Source organism: Lontra canadensis, unplaced genomic scaffold (assembly GCF_010015895.1).
Source record: "Lontra canadensis isolate GAN:19392208 unplaced genomic scaffold, GSC_riverotter_1.0 scaffold169, whole genome shotgun sequence".
Classification (NCBI taxonomy): domain Eukaryota; kingdom Metazoa; phylum Chordata; class Mammalia; order Carnivora; family Mustelidae; genus Lontra; species Lontra canadensis.
In genome coordinates this window covers 438327-456790 of record NW_022631163.1, presented here as the reverse complement: position 1 = coordinate 456790, position 18464 = coordinate 438327, and the positions used below count along the sequence as shown (strand labels likewise).

Here is an 18464-nt window from a genome sequence, read left to right as displayed (position 1 = left end):
GTGCAGCTGCTTGAGTATGTCCTAAAGAACCATGCTTCTTTTATCTTTCTGTTCCACCTTCCTTAAGCATAGTCCTCCTCATGGTCTCAAGATGACTGCAGCACCTCCAGGTGTTGTGCCTGAATTCCATGAATGAAGTAAGGAAAAGGTGAAGATCACAAATGTCTCCAAAGACTTCCTTTTTACTCTGGAAGGGAAGATCTCCCTTCGGACTTCTATCTACATCCTATTGGCCAGAAACTTTGTTGTGTTGCCACTCCTAGCTGCAAGGGAGGTTAGAAATGGTATGCTTTGCTTTCCAGTCTCTGTAGTTCTGAAAGGCAAGGGATAGGTGGTTGGAATAGCTATTGAGTGAGCCTCTGGCAGTGTTCGTCACACTGTGTTTAATTGAAATGCATTGCTTTGACCCACAAAGTGTCCTGGATATAGCCCCACTCCTGTCCTGGAACATTCTTACTCCTTATTCCTCTTTCCTCTAACAACTTTCTTGGGGTGGGGTTGGGGAGGTGGCAAGGTCTTGGGGAAACACTCATATCTTTATGAGAATATCAGTTCCCGTGGTCTGTCCTAACTGAAGGTAAGGAGGAGTCAGCATTTTCTCTGCTCTCTTCAGCCTCAGACAACCATGCCTTCAGCCTACTCAACACCCTGATCCCCTATCTCTAAATATCAGGGACAGTCTCAAGGCCGTGGCTTCCCACCTCTTCTCTCTCAGCCCAAGTTTCCCCCTTTATAGTCCCAAGGCACTTGAGTTGTACCATTTAAGGGTATTTATTATCTTCTTCGTTGAGGATGAAACCAAATTATTGAGAGAGGTAATGTTTACAAAATCTACGGTGCATCGTAGGTGCTCAAACTGGTTTCTCCTGCTATTATTATTACTATTTATGTCTTCTCGCCTATGTCAGACTCAGCTCCTTAACCAGAGGCTCTGATGTCTGATTCATCCTTGTAGTCTGTTCCGGGCCTGAAATTGAGTATTTCTTAGAGTTAACGCTATGCCCAGGTAATAAGGGGGCAGTGAGAGAAGGGAAACATTTCAAAGAAAAGGTGCTGTTAACGGTGGGAGTGAGAAACTCCTAGAACCTGGGTGGGAGTCAGAATCTTGCACAGAAGTCCTTTAATCCATCCGCACCGAAAACTAGCGAAGCCTGGACTGATTCACAGGGACGCAGGTGGAGCACCCCCCACCAGGCGGTATTGAGATGAAGTAGACGCCTCCGTCACTTCACTCCTCCCACTCCATTTGATCCGGAAAGGAAGGAGGGACTATGCCCCGCACGGCGATCTGGGATAGCTGCGCACGCGCAGCTTCCGGCGCCGTGTCTCGGGAATTATTTGACGCCGCGGCTTCGGACCCGCAGAAGTCTCTGATCAGGCGCGCCACGCACGCGCGGTGGTTCACTCGGTTCGGGGAGTTATTTGACGCTGCCGCCCCTGGCAGTCGGAAGTTGCCAGAGCAGAGCCCAGCCGGCCGGCCCGACCGGCCTTCGTCGTCCCCCGGCGCCCTCGGAGAGTCGCTGACGGGTGGACGGACCGACCGCCTGAGAATAGCCGGCCTGGGCAGCAAAAGCGCCGGCACTATGGCGCGGGTAGCGTGAGGCGGAAGGCCGAGCGCGGCCGGCGGCGGCGGCGGCGGCGCCCGCCCTAGCGATGCGGGCCCCGCCCGTCGCCTCAGGTAACCGGAGGGCCCTCCCCGTCGCGGCCGGACCCTCCCCTCTCCTCCCCTCCGGGCGGTCCCGAAACGACCAAATCCCTGCCTTCGGAACCACGACTCTGCCTTTCTCGGGGGACTCGCGGGGTCCGGCAGAGCCCCGACCTAACTCGGGGTGGGGGTGCTGGGAGTCGGCGGCTTCTATCGGGTCTGTTCGGACTCAGTCTGGCCCTTGGGAGCTCCCTGGGCCGGGCGATGCGCTCTCCTGGCAACCTGGGGGAGGGGGGCGGGTCAGGAGCGAAGCTAGACAACTCCGGCGAGGAATTTGGTTTAGCAGAAGGGTTGCTTGAGTTGCTGCCGCCCTGTGGGGATGATGCTACCCATTGCACAATGACAGCCGGGTGAGGAAGAGTTAATAACGAGGATAAACAGCTAACCCTTGTTAAGCGCTCACTATATGCCAGGCATTGTGCTAGGCCATTACGTTCACCACATCTAACTTCACAACAAGCGTGTAAGGTAGGATGGTTATCCCCATTTTACTGACGATGCAACTGAGGCTCTGAATGGTTTGGTGACTTACTTGCCCAAGGTCGCATAGCTGGTAATTTGGACTCAGGCAGCCTGACTCCAGATTGAAGTTCTTAACAATTAGGTCAGTGGCTCTCCAACTTTGCTGCACGTTGAAGTCACCTGGGGCCATTTTCAAAGATTCCCGAACCTTAGGCAGCACACCCAGACTGATTAAGTCAGAATGTTTGAGGGGAAGGAGAGAGGAAGCCAAACCAGTATTTTTTAAGGAGTCCCATGTGATTCCAGTGTGTAGCAAACTTTGGGAAGTGCTGGGGTGGGTAGTCCTGTATCTCAGAAGACGTCTCAGTGTGCCTCCAGTTTAAGTGTGTAGGAGAATCATCTGGGAGTTTGTTAAAAATGCAGGTTGCACTTGCAAAGATGGTATCTTTAGGCCCAGTGACTACTCCACTTTGTGAAAACCACTTGGATGAAAAGTGACTTTGTCTACAGGATTTCTGAGTTGCTGTACCTTTACAGTGTATACATCTCATGTAAAACTGTTAGTTTGCAGTTTTCCTGAATGTACAGTACTCATGGGTCTAATGTCTTTAACTTCTGGGTCATCTTTGCATATGCTGTTCTCCTGCCTAGGCTATTCATGCTTTGTCCCCACTCCACTCAAATGCACACACTTCTGCTCTCTCTTGCACATGTGCACAGAGCTTTTTCTTCCAGTCTCTGGCTGCCTAACTCCCCACATGCCCTTCAGGATGCCTGTGTCTGTGACACTCAACTACCCTGGGTCGTTCTTATGTGCTGTTTAGCATCATCATAATGGAATTTACTAGTTCTTTGTCTGTGTTGCTTTTCTGTCTCTTCTGGATTATGAGCAACTTGAACTATATTATCTCTCTTCCTTCCAGTGTTTTGATACAGACTTACACTGGTTTTAGAGATTGGCATGTTTGAGTCTATTCTATGACCTAGACTTCACGCTGCAAACAGATTCTTCTCTATTTCCATTTTTGCAAAAGGTGTTTGGTAGTTCTTAGCCCATAGAGTTTTGTTCTTTTTGGTTGGAAACACTCTAGTTAGGGTCATTAATTTATCCATCTAGCAGTTGGACAAACACATTGAATTCTTACACTGGCATGGCACTATGTAGGATGATATGTAATTAGCATTGGTCAATTTTTTTTTAAATCTGATTTTATCATAATCAGATACGATCAGTTCTGCAGTGGAGACCTTTAATTTTCCTTAGGCCTTTGCATATGTTCCCTACCTCGTTGTCCAAAATAGTGTGTAGTTGTCATTTACTAAATGTTATTACCTCATTGGTACTCAGTAAATGCTAGTAGACGGAATTGGCTGTCGATGGTAGTTCATCCTGTTCACTAGGAGAGATGATACAAGTAGTACTTAATGAAGATGAAAACCTTGATGTCAGAGGATTTGACAAACTTAGTATATATTTATTTTAGAATAACTGAACTGCTATTGCCCAGCATATTTACTGATTTTAAAGAAAGGCAGGCCAGTAATTCAGATTGTATTTGTTCTTGGCTAGTCTTCGAACCACTTAAAGTTTATAAAAGGGAATGAGTGAATATGTGTGTGAAGATCATTATGAAGAGGTTTTTGGACAATAAAGATTTTTTTATAGCACTTAAATATGGTGAAGTAGGGGTCCCTGGGTAGTTCAGTGGATTAAGCCTCTGCCTTCAGCTCAGGTCTTGATCTCAGGGTGCTGGGATGGAGCCCTACATCGGGCTCTCAGCTCAGTGGGGAGCCTGCTTTCCCCTCTCTCTCTGCCTGCCTCTCTGCCTACTTGTGATCTCTCTGTCAAATAAATAAAGAAAATCTTAAAAAAAAATATAGTGAGGTATGTGGACTAAAAATATGTACGTTTTTAATAAAGACTTTCTTTAGGGACGCCTGCGTGGCTCAGTGGGTTAAAGCCTCTGCCTTCAGCTCAGGTCATGATCCCAGGGTCCTGGGATCGAGCCCCGCATCGGGCTCTCTGCTCAGCATGGAGCCTGCTCCCTCCTCTCTCCTCTCTTTCTGCCTGCCTCTCTGCCTACTTGTGATCTCTGTCAAATAAGTAAATAAAATCTTAAAAAAAAAAAAAAAAAAAGACTTTCTTTACCGGATAAGGGTTGTTATAGAAAGATTCTCTTGGTTCCATTTTGAACTGTTATGTCAATTTTTAGGCTAAAGCTAATAGAGAAACTGATGGGACAATTCTTGTTAAATTCAGATACTCAAGAAACTTGCCCTTGTTTCTCTCTGATCAGATATGAACAGAGTATCCAGTTCTGGCCTCAACGCATGGAAGAAACTCAATCTTTAAGCCTGAGGTTTTACTCTGTAATTGATATCCAGAGTAAAGGTGAAATATTTCACGTATTCTTTAAAGACCAAAAGTGGCTGCAATCAAGATAGCCTGAGACTTAGAAATGGATTCTGTTTAATTTGAGATACTCTTCAGTGTTAGCAGATGTGTTTTCTGACGTGTAAAAACCTTTTTAGGATAGAATACACGATTTCTTTTGGTACAAGATGATTAAAGTTTTAGAATTAAAGTACCTGGAGTTTAATACTAACTTTTTAGACATGAAGAAAGTAGGTAGTTTGCCCAAGATTACATGGTTAGGTTCTAGTACATCGGGCTAGAAAGCAGGTTCCTTCCTCTGCACGCAGGATTTCCTTCCACCTCCGTACCCCACGTGAGAGGATGTTTTGTTTGTTATATTGTGTGTGTGTGTGTGTGTGTGTGTGTGTGTGTGTGTTTTGGGGTGGGGGAAATGACAGAGTAGTCTATGTTTGAGATATTCAATTGGATGTATAGTGAATGCTTATTGTGTGACATGTACTTTATATCCTGAGAATACCAAAATAAATAAGACACAGGCTCTGTCCTCAAGGAGTCTATAGTCTAGTTAGAGTTGTAATAACAATAGAAGTGTGGTATCTTAGGCAGCTCTGCTGGGTAGAATTTTCTGTAGTGATGGAATTATTCTATCTTTGCACTGTCCGGTATGGTAGCCCCTAGCCACATGTGAGTACTGAGCACTGGAAATGTGACTAGTGTAAAGGAGGAACCGAATTTGTAATTTAAATGTGAGTAGTTACATGTGGAAATGGCTACTGTATTGGACAGAGCAGGTCTGAGACATAAAGGATGAAAAGTGTGGGTGCTGGTTGGAGGCGGGCAGGGTGTTCGTAGTATTCATGCCTTTTTTTTTTTTTTTTTTTTTTGACAGACTAGCAAAAACTACCTGTTTACCCTTTTAGGGAGGAATACAGGCACAACCTGTATTTCTTTCTTGTGATTCAGTTGTCTGATAGGATCCCCAGCAGAATCTGGTATATAGGTGAACACATTCCTTTCTGATGAAACTTGATTGATATTTGCCTTGTAGAGTCACTGAGGCTACAACAGAAATGTGAACTATAACCCTTCTGTCTTTATTTGTCATAAAGTTATACGGGTGACCTTGAGAGCAATTTGTGCTTGAAAATCCAGCATGGTTCATTTATTTACTCAGTATTTTGGCACCCTGTACCCTGTTTTCCCTAAGAGAAACAAGGCATGCCTGATAGTGTGTACTTTGCCTTTGTACATCTTAAAGTATGTTGACTTATGTCACTTTATTTGATCCTTCCCCCAAGTTACTTTAGGTACTGCAGGTGTTCTCCCTGTTTTGTAGGTGAGGAAACTATGACAAAGAAATGCCAGGTGACTTGTCCAAGGTCATAATGGTGAGGTATGGAGTCAGAACAAAAGGGAAGAGCATTGGACTTTGGAGCAAAAGATGGAGTTTCTTGTCCCAGCTTTACTGTCACTTAATATGACTCTGAGCAAGTTACAGCCTTTTTTGTTTCCTCACCTCCTGTCTAGTACATCTGTTTTACTGAACTTAATAAGCTTGTTATTGGAATAAAATGAAATAACATGTGGGAGTTGTTTCAAAATGATCAGTTTTTACAAAGGCACATTGTTATCAAGCAAGATCTCTAGTAGTTTTTCTCTTGTTTAATGCTGACTTCAAAACTCATCATGTCAGTTAATCATGTTAAATACTACAGTACTCTGGTGTCATGGATTTTCTCTTGACTTCCTCCCTGTGAAACCTTCCCTTGGGCAGCCATCGTGTCCTGTTTATATCTGCGTACCTATCCTAGGACAATACCTGACACATAACAGGGGTTTAATAAATGTTTCATGAAATAACTGATGTCTGGATTTACTTTATGAAGTCTTAAAAAATTGTTCTCTGCAATTAGACTTGAAGTTTCTTGGGAGCAGGGATCTTATTTATTCACTGTTATTCTTCCCTGTGCATGGTGTATAGAAGGCATGCAATAAATACTGGTTGAGTCAGTTGATGTAATTAATGTCAGACTGTGGTCTCAGTGCATCTGCCACTACTACTGTATTGATCATTTTGGTAATCTGTCAGTTAGACCAAGCCTTCAATGTTACTTTGTGGTAGTACCTACAAACCTTAAGCTGTTACCAGCACACAATCACCTGATAATAGAAACCTCCAGTGAGATTACCTAGAAAATGGATACATGTAGAGTTAGAAAGAAGTTAAGTGAACTGCAGGGGTACATTGTCATCATCTTCTCCTTCCTCCTGTCGTATTTACTTTTGGAGACTTCTCTGCTAGTAGCTCAGGATGATAGCTGACCGAGCCTATCTGGGAGTTGACCCAGGATCCTTAACTTAGCAGTCAGAGTCCTTAATTATCTAACTTCAGTTTTGTCTTTATTTCTCACTGCAGTGCCCAGTCCTCTCTGCCTCGTCCTCATCCTTACTTCCCTCCCCCTCAGTATATTAGCTACACTAGAGTTTACTTTTCTATTGTCCCTCAGCCTGTCTTGGATACTTACACCAAATTCTAGTTCCTACTGTATCATTTCTATGATAAAGTTAATATTCTCTCATTCTCTGCCCCAGGTTTTTTTTTTTTTTTTAAGATTTTATTTATTTATTTGAGAGAGATCACAAGTAGGCAGAGAGGCAGGCAGAGAGAGAGGGAGAAGCAGGTTCCCCGCTAAGCAGAGAGCCCATTGCGGGCCTCGATCCCAGGACCCTGAGATCATGATTTGAGCCGAAGGCAGAGGCTTAACCCACTGAGCCACCCAGGTGCCCACTGCCTGAGTTTTTATTAAATTAATTATAAATCTCCAATCCTAGCATTTGTACTCTTTCAAAATTGGTCACTGTTTATCTTTGAAATTTTATCCCTTCTACATACAACTTTCTTTCTTGCCGCTCTAGGTTTTTAGTTTAGGTTTTTTAGGTGCTTTTTTTGCTACTTGAAGCAAACACCCTTCCTCATATATTTTCCTTTTTTACCTGCCTCTTTTTACTCTCACCCTTATTCACTTAATTTTCTTATCTCTGTTAAAATTGTAACCTTCCTTCAATACCCTATTCGTTCTTCCTTGATCTTATCCTGTTGTTTTTCAGCTCAGCCCTTCTTTCAATCAAAAGTAATCAGTCCTCTGAACTTCTACAGTGTCTTGCCTATAGCTTACCACAATGGGTTTAGTTAATATTCATCATCTCTGGTAGATACAATAACAAGAAAAAAATATTTTCCTTGTAATGGGAACTCTTAGGATCTGCTCTCTTAACAGCTTTCCTGTATGTCATTCAACAGTGTTAACTATAGTCATCACACTGTACATTATATTCTTAGTGCTTATTTATCCTGTAACTGGAAGTTTGTACATTTTGACCACCTTCCTCCAATTTCCCCTCCCGAAAGTGCCCATCACTGGTAACCACAAATCTGATCCCTTTTTCTATGATTTTGGTGGGGTACTTTTGTTTATTTTTAAGATGCCACTTTTAAGTGGGATCATATAGTATTTGTCTTTCTCTGTCTAGCTTTACCTAGCATAATGCCTTCAGGATCCATCCATGTTGTTGCAAATGGTAGAATTTTCTTGTTTCTTTATGGCTAAATAATGTTACATTACACACACACCCCCTACAACTTCTTTATTCGTTCATCCATCAGTGGGCACTTTGGTTGTTTCCATGTATTAACATTGCTGTGAACATGGGGGTGCAGGTATCTTTTTTGAATTAGCATTTTCATTTCCTTTGGATATATTCCCAGAAGTAGAATTACTGAATCATATGTTAGTCCTTTTTTAATTTTTTGAGGATATTTCGTACCTTTTTTCTGCAGTGGCTTGTAGCAGTTTACAATCCCACCAACAGTGTACAAGGGTCCCCTTTTCTCCATATCCATGCCAGCATTTATTATATCTTTTTGATGATGGCCATTTTAACAGGCATGACGTAATATCCCATTTTGGTTTGAATTTGCATTTCCCTAATGACTAATGATGTTGAGTACCTTTTCGTGTAACTGCTGTCCATTCATATATAGTCTTTGGAAAAATGTCTGTTCAGATCCTTTGCCCATTTTTAATTGGATTATTTGGGGTTATTTTGCTATTGAGTTGTATGAGTTCTTTGTGTGTTTTGGATATTAACCCCTTATCACATACGTGGCTTGCAAATATTTTTCCCCACTCAATACGTTGTCTTTTTGCTTTGTTGATGGTTTCTTTTGCTGTGCAGAAGCTTCTCAGTTTCATGTGGTTCCACTTATTTTTTCATTTTGTTACTTGTGCTTTAGATATGATTTCCAAAAAAATCCATTACCAAAACCCATGTCAGGGAGCCTTTTTCCTATATTTTCTTCTAGGAGTTTCATGTCTTATAAGTAAGTCTTTAATCCATTTTGAGTTAATCTTGGTGAATGGTGTAAGGTAGGGGTTGTTTCGTTTTGTTTTGTTTTTTTTACATCTGAATATCCAAGTTTCCCAGCACCATTTATTGAAGAGACTTTCTTTTCTCATATATTTGACATTTTGAAATAAGGACTACAGAAATGTATATGTAGTTCTTGTGATTGTGTTCCTGACAGCAGTGTGTGGTATCAGCAGCCCAGATACCACCAGTGGCATAGCCTTTGGTGATGTGATTTTTCTGAAATGGTCAACAATTTTTTTTAAACAATTCTTGGTATGGTAATGTTCTGAACATAGAAGGTCCAGTCTTTTTGCAGTTTACACGATTAATTGTACTTCTGGAAAATTCAGTGTATATTAAACTAGCATAAAATATTTTATATTTTTGTATAAAATGGAGTTACATTTCTAGGCTTAGATAGTTAAGGACAGAATGATTTTTTGGCTGACATTTGATAGTCATGTGAAAAGTAGCGTAATTGTTCATTGTGCAGGACTGTCTCCTGGATTGCAGGATGTCTAGATTTCCTGCCTCTGCCCATAAATACCAGTAGCACACACAAGTCATTGTGTTAACCAGAAGTGCACGTCATATTTCCAAAATGGCCGCTAGGAGGCAGTTCTTTTGTATTGAAAACCATTGACTTAAATTCTTGAGTGTGTCTTAGTGGCCTTACCTGCTAATCAGAATTGAGGTTTTTTTTTTTTTTTCTTTTCAGAATTGAGTTTTATCACTTATTTTGCTAGCTTAATAGGTACAAAACAATGTCTTTGTTGCTTTGCTTTGTTTTTTTTTTTAATATTTTATTTATTTATCTGACAGAGAAAGATCACAAGTAGGCAGAGAGGTAGGCAAAGAGAGAGGGGAAACAGGCTCCATGCTGAGCAGAGAGCCCGATGTGGGGCTCGATCCCAGGACCCTGGGATGATGACCTGAGCCAAAGGCAGAGGCTTAACCACTGAGCCACCCAGGCACCGTGCTTTGTTTTTTTTAATTCATGTTTGTTTCCAGTGTTTATTTTCTCTTGTTTTATTTAATTTGTCTGTAATTATAATCACACTTTTGTCTTAATACTTTTTATTTATATGTATTTTGTTAAAATTTAGCATGTTTTTTCTGTTATATAGATTTTAATACTTAAGTTCAACTTTGTCACTGTATCTTTTCTGTACCTTCCTACTTTACATGTTTGTTTCTTAAAGTCTTTAAGAATTTAAGAGCTAGGGGCACCTGGGTGGCTCAGTAGGCTAAAGCCTCTGCCTTTGGCGCAGGTCATGTTCCTGGGGTCTTGGGATTGAGCCCCGAATCGGGCTCTCTGCTCAGCTGGGAACCTGCTTCCTCCTCTCTGTCTGCCTCTCTGCCTACTTGTAATCTCTGTCAAATAAATAAATAAAATCTTTAAAAAAGAAAAAAGAATTTAAGAGCTAGGGGCGCCTGAGTGGCTCAGTGGGTTAAAGCCTCTGCCTTCGGCTCCAGTCATGATCCCAGGGCCCTGGGATCAAGCCCCACATCGGGCTCTCTGCTCAGCGGGAAGCCTGCTTTCCCCTCTCTCTCTCTGCCTGCCTCTCTGCCTGCTTGTGATCTCTATCAAATAAATAAATAAAATCTTTTTTAAAAATTTAAAAAAAAAGAATTGAACAGCTATTAAACCTGTTTTGATTGGTCTTTCACAGTGTTGTTGTTAAAGAATAATACTCCTGTCTTTTTCAGAATTGGGAGGGATAGCAGCTATTTCTTAAAAATGCTTATTCCAAGGCCCCAATGCAGACCTATACAGAATTTCAGTTTCTAGTGATACGGGACCTAGAGATACGCAGCAGCAGCACCACCACTCCTGCCCTGCCCCTCCATGATTCTTACATGTGCAGTGGAGTTTGAAAGCTAGCTTGTCTTCTTTTTTTTTTTTGCGTTAAAACATTTTTTTTCTGCCAAAAGTGTGTTGTCTGGAATGCAGGCTAAATATTAATTAAATATTCTTTAGATATTTGGAAACCATTTACCTACCACTTAAAAAATTAATAGTGTAGGGGCACCTAGGTGGCTCTGTTGGTTGAGCATCTGCCTTTGGCTCAGGCCATGATCCTGGAGTCCTGGGATCCAACCCTGACTCCCTGCTCAGTGGGGAGTCTGCTTCTCCCTCTGACCCTCTTCTCTCGTGCTCTCACTCTCTCTCTCAAAGAGATAAAATCTTAAAAAAAAAAAAACAAACAAAACTAATAACATAAAACAAATGGACATTTCCCAATTTTATTTGTGTAGGACATGCAAAATTTTGGACATACCTCAGTGGAATAAAGGGAACTTTCTAATGTCTTCTGGTTTCCCACTGGTAAACCTGAACATTCTGAAACATTTATTTATATCTGTTGCATGCTAGGAACTACTCAAAGATTTAGGAAGTGAAGTTTTCACTCAGAAAAGGTTGACACTATTGTGGTGAAGATATCTTTACATGGTTAACAAATAAGTTAATGTGAAGCTTGATAAGACCAGCATGTAATAGGCACATGGAGGAGGCGTGATTCGAGGAATGTAGAAAAGCCTTACCAAAGGGAGGACATTTGTGCTGTTACTCGAAGGAGTATTATTTCATAAAGTGAATCAGGGTGGGGCGTGGCAGTGTAGTCAGTGGGAATAGCTTGAGCAGTAATACAGGGTATGAAAAACCTTGTTGAGTTTGAGTGATCCATTAGTAAGGATCGTTCAGTATCACTATGGATCACTAAGGATCCATCAGTAAAGGATCAGTGATCCTTTGTGGCCACAGTTGGGGGGAAGGGTACTTGTGGGAAAGTGTCAGTAGAAGATGAGGCTGGGATGGTAGAATAAGCAATTTCAATTAGATTCCTAGCAAGGTTTTGTTTATTTTTTTAATTGTATAAAATCATCTTAAATTTTATATAGAAGAATACATATATAATAATTTGGTCTGAGAACAGTCAATAAAGTTTTGAAAAAGAATAGGGGAGGTTGGGGGGCTTCCTTTTCAGATCTTAAGACATTCTATAAAGCCACCGAATTTAAATTATTAAGGCATTGGCATAGGAATAGGTAAATAGTTGAATAGAACAGATTCATAAGTAGATTCCTATATAAATGAGGATTTAGTATATGACAAATTGGTGTTTCAGTTTGGTGGGAAAGGATGTATTTTTAATAGATGATGATGGCAGAACTGACTGTACATTTATAAGAAAATAAATTGCACCTTTCCTATACCATTTACGGAAGTAAATTCCAGATGAATATAAAACTTAAGTGTGAAGAAATAAGCAATTGTTTTGCAGGAAGTCTAGGAGACTACATATACACTTTAGGGTTACGTTTTCACACTTTGGACCTAGTCCTATAATAAATGTATTTTATACTGTGACCCAGAAATATGCATTTATGAAAAGTGAAACAAATTTCACAGAATATTGGCTTTACTATGTCTGATGCCTTTATTGTATATCTTATTCCAGGTAATTAAAAACAAAAGTGTTACCCATTACATTTATTTCATGACCCACAGTTTGAAAAACACTGACAGAGGAGATGGGAGGCAGAAACCACCTAAGCCAGACTCAAGCTATAAAATTTAAATATGTGACCAGGAGGCGCCTTCGGTGGCTCAGTGGGTTAAAGCCTTTGCCTTCGGCTCAGGTCATGATCCCAGGGTCCTGGGAAGCCACACATCAGGCCTCTCTTCTTCCCCCTCTCTCTCTGCCTGCCTCTCTGCCTACTTGTGATCTACTTGTGTCAAATAAATAAATAAAATCTTAAAAATTAAAAAATAAATATGTGACTAGAACAATGAAATTTCACCGCATACCTATCTAATTGGCTAATAAAGAAAGAAAAAAGCAAGCAATTCCTGGCAGGAGATGGAGTGTGAGAGGAGGGAAGGGCGCTTATCCATTCCAAATGTAGATGGAAGGTGTTACAGCTTTTTTTGGGGAAGCAATCTGGCAAGACCCATTAACATTAAAAACAAATGCCCTTTGATCCAATCGTTACATTCTTGGGAACTTGTCCCATAGAAATTAAAAGGCCAGTGTTTATATGAATAAGTATGTTTATTGCATCATTTCCTGGTGATAAAAAAGTGGGAAATGAAATAAATACACATGTTGGGAGATTGGTTGAATAAGTTATACCACACCCATGTTGTGGAATGTTACACAGTCATTAAAAAGAATGTATTATTAGTTGGAAGGATGTTCATTAGGCATTGTTGAATGGGGAGAAAAAAAGATACAGAAAAGTGTACAATGCCTATCTATGCAAGTATGTAAAATTATTTTAATATGATTGAGTTAGGGTAGAGCAAACACAAGAGGAAACATTAGGTTGTGAACATGGATTATCTGTCTAGGGAAGTGAACTGTTTTGATAGGATATGAAGCCAAATAAAATGAAAAAGGTAAAGAAATTACACTGAAACAAAAGCCCTTGTGTAATATTCTTGTGCATTTACGTAAGAGACTACGTCTAGCGTTTATATTATACTGTGTATGCACTGCATGTATATGTACTTGTATATATGTTGACTAGAAGAGGTGAGAAAAAATGTATGGCATAGGAATATAAGTTGTCATCTGATAGGGACGGCTCCTTATCAGAAATTTCCCTTTTTTCCCCTTCCATTATTTTGGGAGGGGTGGGGAGGGCACTGGAATATCCTTGGGGGAATTCCTTATAAACCCAAGGAAACTGAGCTAATCTTAGTAGTCGAATCCACCCTTCCTTCAGATGGTAGGTACCTTGTTAGATGCTGGTCCAGCTCTCTTGCCTTCCCATTTTCAGGGCCTTTTCGTCCAGAGGAGGACATCAGATCTCAGAGGGTATGGAAGGGTGCAGGGCCCAGAGTCCATCAGATTCCCAGAGAAGCTGAGAAGATTGAGGAGGGTTGGGGGTAGGAGGTATGAAAGAGGGGAAGGGAACGTGGTGGGTTCCTCTGTACGGAAAAGAGAAAGAAAGGTAGTTTGGGACCAGTCTGTGAATGACTTTGACTTTCATGCTAAGGAGTTTCATCTTCATTCTTCAGACCTGTAATTGTCAAATGCCATATCCTCATGAAAAATACTGATACTTGTTGAGCTGGGAATGAAGTTTTTATTTTTTTTTTAAGATGTTTTTATTTATTTATTTGACAGAGATCACAAGTAGGCAGAGAGGCAGGCAGAGAGAGAGGGAGAAGCAGGCTCCCTGCCAAGCAGAGAGCCCGACGTGGGGCTCGATCCCAGGACCCTGGGATCATGACCCGAGCCAAAGGCAGAGGCTTTAACCCCCTGAGCCACCCAGGCGCCCCTGGAATGAGGTTTTTAAAGATAAAATTGAACAATGCTAGTCTTGCCCAGTATGAAGGAAAATTAGCTTAAAAGATAGAACTTTTTAAAGATTAAGTGTACCCATGTATTTTGCTTAAACTCTGCTGGCTGGGCATAAAGATTTCAGAACAAGTAGAAGTTGGAAGTTAGCAGAGATTAATTGGAAAGAGCTTAACCATCCTTGATTCTCTTCATGTTTATGATTGTAACATTTACATTGTATTCATACAGCTGTGTTTTCTGTGGCTGAAAGTTTTTCATTTTCATGATAGACAGAGATCATTTCATGAGACTGTACAGCACAGGGAGAAGCAGTACGTGCACAGAGAATGTATAGGATACGGAGAAGGTAGTACATGCCATGGTCAAGAGAATGGTTACCGGAACCCAACAGATAGGGATTAAAACCCAGCTCCACCATGTTATAGCTCTGAAGCCTCAGGTAAGCAGCAAACCTCTCCCTGTCTCAGCATTTTCATCTGTGAAATAGAGATAACATTCATTAATATTCATTGAGTTGGTTTTTTCCAAGATATATTTTATCTTTAGGGAGAGAGAGAGCATGCGCATATGCACCCACACACCCACAAACCCCCCCCCCCACACCAACACACACACACAAGTGTGGGGAGGGGCAGAAGGAGAAGGAGAGAGAGAATCACAAGTGGACTCCTGCTGTGTGTGGAGCCTCATATGGGGCTGGATCCCACCACCCGAGCTGAAACTAAGCTGGGGATGCTCAGGTGACTGAGCCACCCAGGCACCCCGATTCATTGAGCTGTTTTGGTGATTGCATGAGTGGTATGTAGTAAATGCTCAGTGAGTCGAGCTCTTAATATATTTTCTGAAGAACACTATGACTTCCAGGTGTTCCATTACTAGAAATTTGTGTGTCACTCCTGCAGGGAATGAAATATTCACAAAGAATTTTATGTTTGATTTGAGGACTTCAGTGGGAAATTGCAGGGGTATGTTTCTAGCATGTAATAGGTACTTGGATATTACTGACTGAAAAATCTAGATCTTGGAGTAAATTCTTTCCTTTTTCTTCCTTTCTAGTTAGGGCACTTCATTCTGTATCTTTTTCTCTCCTGGAACATAGAATGAGGAGGTCTCCCTCTTGTTATGAGAGCCAGATCAGATCATTTTATCCCCCTGCACAGTGGTATCTGTCCCAGTTCCGCTCCAGGGTTTCTGAGGCTCTTTTGGGGAGGTGCTCAGACAGCTGCTTCCCAGGGTCTGCCTTCCTACCTGATCTTGCTGTGAGGCTGTTTCAGGATATTTTCAAAACATTTAGATGTGTTTTTTTTCTGTCTGCTTGGTAGTGTGTTTGTAGCTGCTTTATCTTACCATGTAGGGCAAATCTGTGTTTTATTGATTTCTATTAATTTACAGCAGTGTAATTTAACAGAATTTTTTTTTTGTCTTTCCAGGTGCCATTTGGATAGTCCTTTAGCGGCACGATGTACTCTGAGTGGAGGTCACTGCATTTGGTGATTCAGAATGATCAGGGCCACACGAGTGTGCTGCACAGCTATCCAGAGAGCGTTGGGCGAGAGGTGGCAAATGCAGTGGTGCATCCCCTTGGGCAGGCCTTAGGTACCCCTTCAGTGGCTGGTAGTGAGAGTTTGTTAAAAACTGACAAAGAAGTAAGTGTTTCTTCATTTCATTCTACTGTGTGAAAACAGAATTTTGTTACTGAATAATTTATTTGACATTTTCCTTTTAATGGGTTTCTGTCCAATGTAGTACAACTTACTTAATTTTGACCTTTGGGCAGAGGGTTGGGGCTGAGAGTTCATGGGGGTCAAGGAATAGGTTGTACTGTTGTGTTGCTAGCCCCTTACTAGCCAGGCCCAATTCTTCACTTCAGCTGTGTACTCAAGACAAGGCTTAAATGTCAGGCTCTTTCCCCTAAGCTCTGGGCCCAGTCTTCAGATTTTTATTCAGAGCTATGTTTAGAAGGTCTTCACTGCTCCTCCCATATGGCCTCTAACTGAAGGCCTGTCTTGTGTCAAGTTTTCAGGCTACACATACACACTGAACTTGAGGCCCTCCTGTGTCTCCACGTCTGCCTACCCTTACCTATCTCTCAGGTTTAAGGATGCTGCAGAGCAGCTAAGCCCGTATGGCTGCGAGACCAAGTGTGTGGAATGGGGCTTGTGTTTGCGGTCTCTAAAGATAAGAGCTCTTAGAGTGGCTTGGCCTGGAGGTGGTCCTCTATTCTTGGGTTCAAGTGACTGGGCTGACGTGAAGTTTTAAGGGTCAGGTCATGCAGGGACCCTGAAAATGGAGGGATACAGGAACTTGCTAGTGTGATGTCTGGCTAAAATACGGGATTAGAACTTTGTTTTTGTGCTTGAGGAAGTTTATACAACCTTCAGACTTTGGGTTAGCTTATTTTCCAGACCCACTTTTTCTTCCCCTTACTTTTTTATTTCTTTCTGATGAAGGAGAGATTAGCCTTAATCTAGATAGAAGACTGGATACAAGACCAAAGCTTATAGCTCTAAAGGCAGTTTATTTACCCTCTGCAGGCCATGGGTTGCTGGAGGATGAAGCCCCTCAGTCTGAGGAGCGTTTTTCTCTCTTCAGAGTACCTTAGCAGAGACTTATCCTAAGGACCAGCGCTTGCCCTGGTGCACTCCTCTTGGTGGGTCTATAATCTTCTCCTGGGAAGAGATGGCACATGAGTGGATAGAGGTGCTCTGGTGCAGCCCTTGTTTGTTGTCCTTCCTCACCCTTAAAAAGATACGATAGAATAGTCCTTGAATCCACTGTCCTCTAGAATTGTACAACTGAACTATTATGAAGGTATCACCAGAGATATTTTCTCCTTTGTCGTTTCATCTGACAATCACAGACTTGCAGTCCCTTTTAAAATCCCTTCTTATGCGTGGTTCAGTTCCTCCTACCCTCCTATATTTGTCACAGCTTCACTGTGGTGTTAGAGCCTTTAAAGTTTATCACTGTTGTAGATAATACTGTATTGTCTGTGTTATATTGCTGTTAACATGATTTTACTCTTAGTCGTTTTAGTTGTTTTTGAGCTTAAAATTTTCTCTACCTGTATTTATCTTGTTAGATTCAACTTTTGTTTTAAACTGTCGAAGTCTTTTTGAATCCTGAATTTCTATATAACAAGTTAGCTATCCATTTTAGCTTTGTGATAGCTACAGATGGTTAGCCTATAGACTGTTTTTCTCTCTTTTCCTAAGTAAAAATCTCAGCAGGGCCTTTGGCATGCCACTGGGCACCTTCTTCAAAATGGTCTTGGTGCATTAACCCACTGTGTTCTCTCATCTTGTATTTCAACAACTTAAAATCCAGCCATTTTACCTTCCTCTGGGTCATAGGTCTCTGTCTTGTCAAAAGAATATCCTGTACCTGACCACGTTTCCTGATCCCCCTTAGCCAGACAAAGCTATTGGTGGAATATGGTGGGAGTAGCTTCAGATGTCTAGCTGGAAGATTAGGGTCCAAGTTTTCAGTTTTACCATTTCCAAACCAGTGACTTGGGCCAAACTGCTTAATCTTCCTAAGCATCAGTTTTCTTATCTATAAAGTGAGGATAATTTAACCTCTCACACAGGGTTATTTTGATGGTTAGATGATATTTATGAAAGTTGCTTTGTAAATTGCCAGGGTTATGCAATTGTCCACTGCCTTCATAGTAACCTTGTTAGTAAAGGAATGAAGCTTGACTGGCATGACTTGTTCTTTTTGAGTAGGCTGGTTCCCAGTGATCATGCTTCCGTTTTATAAGTGCTCACTGGTCATCTGCTTAGTAAGTTGTCCCACAGTTTCATCTGGAATTCACTGAAACTTTCCAGTCTACAGAATCTGGAATATTGTTTCATCCTCTCTTGCAAATTATGCTATTTTCCCTTTCTGCTTATATCATATTCATTCTTCATGACTGTAGGCAGTGGTTTGGTAGTCGCTTAGACAAGTTCTCTCAGCCTCTATGATGTGAAGCACGTGGGTCAAGGGCCTCGCACTCATTTAGTGCAACTAAGTGCCTTGTTAAGATCTTACCAGCTTAAGTCCCAATTGTGTGTGTTCTTACCTTCCCATGTTATTTTCTTTGGCAGAAAGAGTCACAGAATAAGAGTTGAGCAGGTCATATTCTTTCCTGTTGCTTGTTAATGTTGCATAATCTAGAAATGGAATATGATTGAATTTATATATATGATTT

General features: G+C 41.4%; 1 protein-coding gene across 7 annotated transcripts in view; it reads left to right on the top strand.

Annotated features, from left to right (window-relative positions):
- Positions 1-1440: 1440 nt before the first annotated feature.
- Positions 1441-18464, top strand: part of RALGAPB (Ral GTPase activating protein non-catalytic subunit beta) — a 77953-nt gene continuing 60929 nt past the window's right edge. For 4 of the 7 annotated variants that reach the window (XM_032845792.1, XM_032845790.1, XM_032845791.1 and 1 more), the window contains exons 1-2: positions 1441-1678; positions 15700-15915. In XM_032845792.1, coding sequence (XP_032701683.1) covers positions 15730-15915 — 186 coding nt within the window. In that variant the 5' untranslated portion in view covers positions 1441-1678; positions 15700-15729. The remainder of the gene's footprint in view (positions 1679-15699; positions 15916-18464) is intronic. The other 3 variants (XM_032845795.1, XM_032845794.1, XM_032845793.1) reach the window with 1 other exon arrangement.